The sequence below is a fragment of the Panthera pardus genome, unplaced genomic scaffold (assembly GCF_024362965.1).
Source record: "Panthera pardus isolate Hobbes unplaced genomic scaffold, ASM2436296v1 HiC_scaffold_16, whole genome shotgun sequence".
Classification (NCBI taxonomy): Eukaryota; Metazoa; Chordata; class Mammalia; order Carnivora; family Felidae; genus Panthera; species Panthera pardus.
The window spans coordinates 120,356,382-120,366,681 of record NW_026526721.1 but is presented as its reverse complement, the minus strand read 5'-3'; the positions used below and the strand labels follow the sequence as shown (position 1 = coordinate 120,366,681).

The following is a 10,300-nucleotide window of genomic DNA, read 5'->3' as shown; positions in this document are numbered from 1 at the left end:
CGTTTTACTACTGCTCCCAACTAGGCATAATATTGGTCATTCGACAACCTAAGCAGAGTGGATGACTTAGCGAGGTGCTTCAGGGAGCTCTTCTAACACTAACATTCCTGGATAGATGGATATATAATAAAGCGGGTAAAGGGTTGATGGTAGAATCTAGGTGGTGAGTATCTGTAGATGTATAATATTTTAAACTGCATTTTTTAGGAAATGTTTGTAATGAGGGGTGCCTGGGTGGCTCAGTTGGTTAAGCGTCTGACTCTTGATTTCGGTTCCGGTCCTGATCTTGCGGTTCATGGGATTGAGCCCCATGTTGGATTCTGCGCTGGCACTGGGGACCCTGCTTGGGATTCTCTTTGTCTCCCTCTCCCTCTGCCCATCCCTCGCATGTGTGCCTACTGTCTCTAGAGCTCTCAAATAAATAAAATTAAAAAGAAAAAAGGAAACGTTTGGTAATGAAATGTTGGAAAAAAGACAAATTCCAGTAAGGGTGTCTGGTGCTGAGGTGTTCGGCACGAGCTCTTTTCTGCCAGGTTTTTAGAGAAGCAGGGAGCCTAGGAAAGGGAATAGCAGTGAGTGGCAGAGCAGGCCAAATCTCAGAGATACTTGTTGAGGGAAAAAGCCAAATTTAAGAATAATGCGTAAAGCATGATGCCATTTATGTAAAATTAAAACCAAAGAACGATTGTAAGTAGTTAATATGTGCAGATAGTGTGTGCAGTATGAAAAAAGGCCAGAAGAATATACACCATACTCTCACAGGAATCTAGAAGGTGGTCACCAAGGTGTTACTCTTACCCATCATGCTTTAAAAATTTGGAGGAAATGTAGCCATGTATTACTTGTATAATTAAAATTTAATTAAAAAAAAAAAGTGGGTTTGGAGATCCGAGAGATCTCTTTTGAATTCCAGCTCAGTTATGTACTATATCTTTGGATGCATTAACCTCTTTTTGTCTTAATTTTCTTATTTGATAAGCGATTTAGTACTATTTTTATATAATTATTGTTTTGAGGATGAAAGTGTTATATAAAATGACTGGCACCTAGTGGACACCCCATCAATGGCAACTGTTATTAGTACTGAGCCTTCAGGACAGAACTTCAGGGCTATCTTCATGGAGACACAATTAATGTTTTAATAAGCGACTTGCACCTTTGGATAATACAAACTGTAATGCCTTGCAGCCATCACAGTGGAGTAGTGCCCAGCGTAAGGCATAATATAAGGGGTTGCTCCATCAATCTGTGCCCAGTTGTGTTTTGTAGAACATGGTGTGCTAATGTAATAAGCAAAGAACCTCACTACCATCCATGACCTTCTGGTTGACAGTGCTCTGACTCAGTGATACATTTTGGGCAAGAAATAGTTTATACTCTTGATAATCTGTGAATGTGGTTGCAGAAGTCAATACTTAACATTTGAATGGAAGTACACCAGAGAGGATCTCTGTTAAAATATTAATGGGTTAGCCTGAGTGTCTGATTGTGGAAACTCTGATTCCACATTTCTTCTTTCACTTTGATATCCAACATATGGAACAATAGAAGAGCTCCCAAGAATTGGTGCAGCTGCCTCATTGGTAGCAATTCAGTGGATAACTGAAGCAGCATTCTATGCTTTCCTGTCTCTATTCTAGTCTCTATAATGTCACCAGTTTTCATTTTGAAAACAAATAGACCCTTCTTAAAATCATGTTAATACTAACAGAAGAGCATTCTGGGGATATCTTCCCATCCCGACTCTTGCTCTAAAGCATGCTGCTCCACAAGAATGGGCCACAGCAGACATGTTTGTATTAGTTGGCTGACCTTACTTGCCTGGGCAGAGGTGGACACCTGACACAATTCCACCCATCTGGAGTTGAGATGGAGACATGCTAGCCCTAGGCTGGTTGCTGGAACTGAGGCAATGTATAGCTGGAACACGGAAGCCGGGAGTGTTCAATAGGCAGAGATGAGAGTAGGAAAGGTAAGATATCCATGTTCTGGATGGCTTTTTTGTTCTTGGTCCAGGCCCCTTTGAAGCCCCGCTATGTTCTTGCTCTTGGATGCTAGGTAATTTTCCTGCATCCATATGATAAATCTTCTACCCCCCACCCTTATTTTATTTTTTCTTGAGCTACTTAAAAATTTTTTTTTGATATTTATTTATTTTTGACAGACAGAGGGACAGAGCATGAGTGGGGGAGGGGCAGAGAGAGAGGGAGACACAGAATCTGAAGCAGCTCCAGGCTCTGAGCTGTCAGCACAGAGCCTGAAGTGGGGCTTGAACTCACAGAGCATGAGATGGTGACCCGAGCCAAAGTCAGAAGCTCAACTGACTGAGCTACCCAGGTGCCCCTTCTTGAGCTACTTTAAGTGGGATTTTGTTATGCCCAAACAAAGCTGCTTTGACTAAGATAGCCTTCACGATGAAATTAAAACACTTTAACGTGGTCTGTAATGCTCTTTATGACCTAGTGTCTACGTTCACCTCCATTTTACCTCTTACCTGTCTAAACTGGCACCATACAATTCAGCCCTGATCAGTCTCCTCCCTCACTTGAGTCCTTGAAGCATAGACCACAGGCCTCCTGCTGGATCAGAAAAGAGACCCTGATACTTTCCCAGCCTATGAGGTTCCCCTTTCTTGTGGACTTGTTATACTGGTGTTGTGCCTCGTGTTTACTTGTCCTTCTTCTACTGACTTTATGGATAGTCAAGACTAGGTCTTATTCCTATTTTTTTTAATGTTTATTTTTGAGATGGGGTGAGGGGCAGAGACAGAAGGGGACGGAGGATCTGAAGCAGGCTCCGCACTGACAGCAGACGCCAGATGTGGGGCTTGAATACACGAACCACGAGATCATAACCTGAGCTGAAGTTGGACATTTAACTGAGCCACCCAGGTGCCCCATTATTCCTATTTGTTAATGCTGTGCTTGTACTAAGTCCTTAAAAGATACCAATAAACAACAAATAAAATGAGAGTATATTTTTAACAAAACTACACAGTGTTGATGTGAAAACTAGATTATGAAACCTGAACCTTATAGTATAGCAAAGTGGTTAAGAGTGTAGGTTTTGAAGTCAGACTACTGCATAGGTAAAACCTATTTACATGATAGGGTTATGAGGATTAAAGGGTATAATCTGTGTAAACCATTTCTAATATTGGCCTGGGATATTAGGCACTTAGTAATCAGTAGACTTATTGATTGATTGATTATCTAGGAACTCAGTGAAACATGGCTAACACTCCTACAATTGTAGGAATCAGGGGCTCCATAAAGCATTGGAAAATTCTTAATTTTCTTTTAACATTTATTCATTTTTGAGAGAGAGAGAGAGAGAGACAGAGCATGAGTGGGGAAGGGGCAGAGAGACACACACAGAATCAGAAGCAGGCTCCAGGCCCTGAGCTGTCAGCACAGAGCCCGACGCGGGTCTCGAACTCACAGACCGCCAGATCATGACCTGAGCCAAAGTCAGATGTTTGAGCCACCCAGGCGCCCCAAGCACTGGAATATTCTAAAGGCAACCATTTGCCAAGTTGAAGGGGTTTAACTGGGATGGCCCTTTTATGAGAGCTGTTTACAGGCACATCATACAGTGAGCTTTGGTTACTATCAGGATAAAGCTGTTTTGCAGGCCTTCTTTTATGTAAAAACTGTAAGAACTGCTAGACCAGGATGTGGTTGTTGCTTAAGAGCCTGACTTAGACAGGTCAGCATTTCCTTGTCAACTCACAGGCCGGTAGGAGCAGCTCAAGATGACCTGCCTTCCCCTCCCCTCTCACCACTATTACAGATGAGTGACCCGACCTACAGAGTCACAGAGACCACAGACCTCATAGCCCCATGGAGAGGAGACAGAGTGCACTGGAAGGTAACCCCCTAAGGTTCAGGTCCTGAGAACCTTGATTGTACTTCCTGGATTGTATTCTGTAAGATTGCCCCAATTTCTTGCAACAAATTTCCTTTCCTTAAGCTAGCTTGAATGGGTTTTGGCTTATTTAGTTTTGATGCTCAAGTCAAAAGATTGGTACCAAGATTGGAGAGAAGTCCAATGATGCTATACAGTTGGGGTGAAGAGGAGTGGTTACTATGGATCTCAATATGAGGAGCTGGAAGTCTAGGGGAATGGAGTGGGAAAATAGCTAAGTTTCCATTGGTAAGTGTAGGCCACAGGCCTCCTGCTGGATCAGGGGGCCACATACTATATCAGGATGTGATTGCTCTTTAGAGTCTTGAGTGAAGTCTAGTCTCACTAGAGGCAGTCTGAGGTTTATCAGGCAGACTGGGAGCAGATACAGTAGGAAGAGATGTTCTTCCCTCCTTAAGCCCTTCTTTCCAACTCCTTCCCACCCATACCATGGGAAGATTTTGGTAAAATAATGCATTGGAGTTATATTGTGAGACATGGGTAATATCAGCAAGATGTGAGTCTTGGTAGATTCCCCAGTCTTATGAGTAGAAATGAGAGCCTCTTTCTATGTAGCTCTGTAAGAACCTTCCCTTGCATGGTAGAAAAGATACAGGGGATCATGACAGGAAAGAAGAACAGAGAGAGAAGAGTCTCCCAGATGGCCAGGTCAGGCACAAGGACTCTACAAACTGGATACTGGAGAGTGACTCAGTGGGAAAAGCATAAAGGCATTTGGCACCATTCAGAGGACTGTATATTCGGGATAGATCTTCATATACAAAGGATAAATCCTTATTTACTAACATTTGTAATACACCTAGTATGTACATAGTGCTTTATACATATTAACAACACGAAGAATGTTTTCTTCCTTTTAGAAGATGAAGAAACTGAGGCTTATACCTTATGTAACTTGCCAAAGCTAATATAATGACTTATTTACAACTAGTAATAAGTAGAGAAAGGATCTGAACAGTGGCCATCTGAATCTACAGTCTTCAGACTTTCTCCACTAACCATGCTGTCTCAGTTTAAATGACATAGATTCAAGATACAGATATAAAAAGATATAGGGTTTAAGTGAATACTGTAATGTTTCTACTTTTGATACTAATGTAAATATACAAGAAAAAACAGCTTATGAAATCATTCTCAAGGGTTTAATTAAAATCCATATAGCATTTAACATGTATAGATGTTTTAACTCTTTCAATGACTCTCATATTTTAAAATCCTTCTGCACAACATTTTGAGGCTAACTTCATGCTAGAAATCTACAAATGTACAACTTAACACAAAAATACATTCGGAGTCCATTCCAATGCAAGTTTAAAACACTTTAATTGCAGACAATGTAAAGATATTTAAAAAACAAAAACTACAAAATGAGCACATAAAAGTCTTCCCTTTTGAATTTTTAATAAAATACTGCTCTGTATAAGATCTAATGAAAAATTCCAATTACTTATAAAATAGCTATGTGAGAAAAGAAATGAGTTAAGATACATATGTATGAATTATACTTATATTGTTTAAATGAACAGAATGTTGAACACTTTAATTATACAGCACACCATTTATTACTCATATATCAAAATAGATGAAAACCCTCAGAGAAGCAACTGGGTGCAAGCAAAAGAAAATGTAAGAGACCTGAGGCAACAAAACAAAACAACAAAAAAACCAAACCCCAAAACAAAGGAAAAAGCCCCTTAGCTGTAAAGGGAAAGGAATAAAATAACTTAAAGCAAACTGTGGACCAAATTCTCAGTCCTATTATTTCATGAGAAACAGTATGAGAATTTAGCTTCACAATACTAAAATATCTGTAGAAGCTTAATTATTTGGCCTAGGCAATTTAATAGTATACCAACTGCCGAAATCAACAGCAATGGGTGTACTTCTGGAAAAAAATTAATTTTTACAGGTTTAACTACGTAAAACTATCTATTGGAAACCAGAGTCTCCATCACAAATTGCACTTGAGATGGCTGAATGCATTGATTGAGCAAGGCATAATTGTTGGTTCACTGACATACACACAAATACAAAAGCAGCTATATTCCTGATATTCTTCATTACTAAAACTATTTTATACATTTTTTCCCTCTTTAAAAAAAAAAAAAAAATCAGTGCCATCTGAGCTTTTAACTCAGTGTTGTAACATTGACACTTCCACACGCCTGCTGACTCAGCACTGTTGTCTCTTTGTTTCAACACTGTCTCTTACTGCCCCCTGGTGGAAGATGGAGAAGTCTGATGGAAATACGAACCAGGTCAGTTTGAAAAATATTCATTTCTGGAATTTTAAGCCTTATCCTGACTAGGAAAAGGAAGCTCCCATGAAAAAGACTATTCCACTGACAAAGCTTACAAAATATATGTAAAGAACACTGCCAGTTTGAGTACTATCACTATCTCTAGAAAAATGATAAAGGAACTTCTGTGATTTTTTTTTTTTTGAGTAGAGAATGCCTGTCACAGTTATTTCTTTCCAATACATTAATTGTCCTCTACAGTAAAAATGCAATTTGAAAGCAAGATGATCCTAAGAAAGATAGCAAGCTCAAAAAGTTGTGGAAGTGTACACAGTTGCTTTAAAAAAGATGCTCTGAACGATGAGACAAAGCACATTAGGCCTAATTTCAATGGAGATCTGGACAGTTCTATTTACTTAATGTAAAAATTAGACTACCATTATAAAAATGTATGATTCATTAATACAAATAGAACAGATGATTAAAAAGTGAGTGAATAAAAAAGCCCCTGCAGCTTATCTATTTCCTTGAGCTAGAAATATAGTCTGAAAATGCAGTGACTGGTATCTTATTTAATTAGATTGCTTCTTCTACCTCTTCACTGACCCTCCCCCTGAAACGAAGAATTTGGATTAGTGTGGAAATATCAGTCTAAAACCAAAGCAAATACCTGATCACCTGATCATAGAAGAGGAAATAAACAACAAAAAACCTGCATTAAGAGTTATTTCTCCCACCAACAGAAAAAAAAAACAAAAAACAACACCTTATCTTTTCACAGTTCTAAAGGAACTACTTATCCCTCTGAAAAGCAAGGAAGTCTTAACTTGAAACCAAGGTACACACAGTGGCAAAAATAATTTTCCATGCAACTGTCTCTCTGATGTTTAAGACTTTAGTCTACATGATGTTTAAAGCAATTACATTCTGTCAAATTATAAAACTCAGGTAATGATCAGGTAATGCAGGAAACGGTAACAAGGTATGATGAGACTAGAAGAATCAATCTTCAAAATTCACTTAATGCGCTCAAAAAAAAAAAGAAATTATTGAATAAGAATATTCAGATTTAACTGCTGTAGTTATGTGGAAGCATGAAGCATTTGGGGACTCTGTTCTTCCGTGCCCTATACAGACCACAGCTTTCACTGAACGTTTATAACAGATTCAACAAATGGGCATATTTCTATACTTTGAGCTGGTTTGAGTCTGCCCCATCCAAAAGGGAAAAATTGTAAGTTTCCCATACTAGTCTCCTCAAGATTATCATGAGATAAAAACAGCCTCTACTTCTCACAGCCTCCACAGGGAGGCACAAGTCCTGTTGATCTATTGACCTCATGCCCACATCTGGAACAGGTCTACAAGGGGGAAAGGAAAAGACATGAAGGCGTGACCACTATCTAGTCACTATCAAGCGCTTTCCTATTTTAATCTCTCTTTAATCTTGACCTTTAGAATACTATGTTTTTTATAAAAGGGAGGAAAGAACAAAAAGAAAACACTTTTACTGCCTACGCATGGAGAATTATCAGCTCACTTTGTTCAAACACGGGAAATATCTTTATGAGTTCGGTGGCAATATGCCTGTTGGAACTTTTCTTGGAGTTTTCAGAAGATGGCACATGCTCTGTACTCTAAAAAAGATGTGGGTTGTGCACTATTTTTAGAGGGGTCACACAGCAATGATGAGTGACACAATTCTTGACTGCTGGTTTGTACAGGTACATAAGGTGAAAAATATTACACACTTTAAAGTAGTAGAGGTTGACAGAAAATTACTGTCATAATTTCAATTTTTTGTATTGTATTCCTGTAATAGATGTTTCCTTTTAAAATAAATAGAGAGTCTGTGAGATAATGAGGACAAACATTGAGAATTATTTCAGCCTCATTATTCAATATCCCACGACAGATAAACATTCCCAACAAGGGAATGCTGGGAACCAATGAACACTTGACTCTGGAAAATTAACAGAAAATAAAATCACAGAAACTCACATGACTATAATAAATGCCAGATAATGAACATTTATCTCTTATACTAAAGGCACTACTAATATACAAATATCCTACTAACATATAGAGAAACTCTGAAATCAGCAGTTAGAGAAAGGAATCCATTTAGTTCAATGCCAGCATTAAAAAACAAATAGACTACTTTAAGACTCATGGCAGAGTTTTTAATGAGTTCAGTGAAACTGGATATAATAATAAGCAGCTCCATATAAACATTATGGTTTCTACTCTTAAAAAAGTATGATAACTTACTTCCTTAAAAATATAAGCATATCACAAAAACTAAAGGATAAATATATATATAAAAACTCAGGCCCTGGTACCACTGAGAAGTTTTCATAAATTCTAAAATAATTTCAACAGCCATAGCTTGAACACTACACACCCACACATGACATGCAAAGACAAAATGCCAGCGTCACTGAACAGTTCAGCATAAAGCTAAAAATGTGGGAACAGAATGAGACAGGCATTTGTCATGTAAATTAAGTACACCACAAACTGATTGTGCCTGTATTATAGCACACCTTAGAATTTTTTAAAAAATTAGAATTTCATCAGTCCCAAGAAGCACTACAAGGATCAACAGTGGAGCTCTCACATATGTTTAGGTAAGCAGGTAAAAAGCTATACAAAAGAGTACACAATTTATTTCAACTAACAACATGATTAATAGATTTTACTTTACTCTGTTAGAAGGTTAATTTGTGGTCATTGTACCCTGTAGATTTTGAAACTTAATTTTATTAGAAATTACTAATGCTGGTTTTTGAGTAATCTAAAAAATTGTAATTACTTGCTCAAATCTAGATTGCTATTTATAGTTCTAAGCAGTTAAATGAAATACTCTGACCAATATTCTAAACTTGCTTTGGTACAAAATCTAGAATAAAGCAAAACTGGCAGCACCACCACAAGTGTGATCGTTTCACAGCAGGTATAAAGGACCCTCAGAGACAACAAAACCTAAGTTAAAATACTTATAAATAAGAGCCATTCTCCTGATAAACTTGTTACATCATTAAAAAGAGAAATAAAATCCACACTTGGTAAATTATACTTGAGGCCCGATTTTCACGCTCCATTTAATTATCCCTCAAGAGTGTCAAAATTTATTATTATTGCACTATGATGTCTACGTCATAGTTTAGGATGCTTCTAATGATGAGGCCAATAGTTAGAGTGGTACATTTTAATGCTTAGTCCACTGATACTATTTTAACACAAGGTTTAATTTAGCTTTTTTTCTTTTTTACAGCTTTACTGAGGTATAATTGATGTAAAACAAACTGTACATGTTTAAGATGCACAATTTGATATAGCATGAAAAGTGCCTGACAACAAATCAAAAATTTTAATTGAAACATATTATTTTAAAATAGCACATTCCAATTTTTTATGAGACACAGATATGTATTTCTAAAAAGCTGGCTGGAAAGAAAAGAAATTAATTTAATTCCAAGTACCAAATTTATTCAGATGGTTTAGGAACACCAAAATTGACAGCCAGTTTTCTTGATTTTCTTCTTGAAGAAGAGCTTGGTGTTGACTTGTGGTGAGACATACTGTGGCCTTGGGAGGCGCCTTCAACTTGAAAAGAAGAAGCAGGTTGAGTAATTTGAGAGGACTTTAAGGAAGCTGATGAAGTCTCCTGTGGAATCACTTTGGTGACACTGGAAGATGTTGGCTGGCTAGTCTGAAGTGGGGTAGCTGGAGCACTCTGGGCCTCCTTACTCTCAAAGTTCTTTTTGTTTGCAACCCTTTTCTTAGTAACCTTTAAGGAACAAAAGCATCACTAATTAACAATGCAGGCAGAAAAAACTAGTGTCATTAAGCATGTTGCTAATATCTGTCAATAATGCTGACTTGTGATTTCTACTTATAATCTCCAAACCAGACTTCAATTAAAGGCATTTAAATATTTAAAAATTCTCTATAACTTAAAGAAAATTTATATTCCTGATTTTAAAATCACTTGTGCTAGAAAAAAATGTTACTTGCTGCAATTATTAATTATTAGAACACAAACTCAAGATAGCAGGAACCAGGTCAGATTGATCACCACTGGTCAAAATGTATTATTTTTTCTAAAAAAATTATTTTTAATTTTTTAA

General features: G+C 37.5%; 1 protein-coding gene across 3 annotated transcripts in view; it reads right to left on the bottom strand.

Moving 5' to 3' along the window:
• Window positions 1-5,055: 5,055 nt before the first annotated feature.
• XRN1 (5'-3' exoribonuclease 1) overlaps window positions 5,056-10,300 on the bottom strand; it is a 121,054-nt gene continuing 115,809 nt past the window's right edge. For all 3 annotated transcript variants that reach the window (XM_019438497.2, XM_019438503.2, XM_019438509.2), the window contains one exon: window positions 5,056-9,960. In XM_019438497.2, coding sequence (XP_019294042.2) covers window positions 9,658-9,960 — 303 coding nt within the window. In that variant the 3' untranslated portion in view covers window positions 5,056-9,657. The remainder of the gene's footprint in view (window positions 9,961-10,300) is intronic.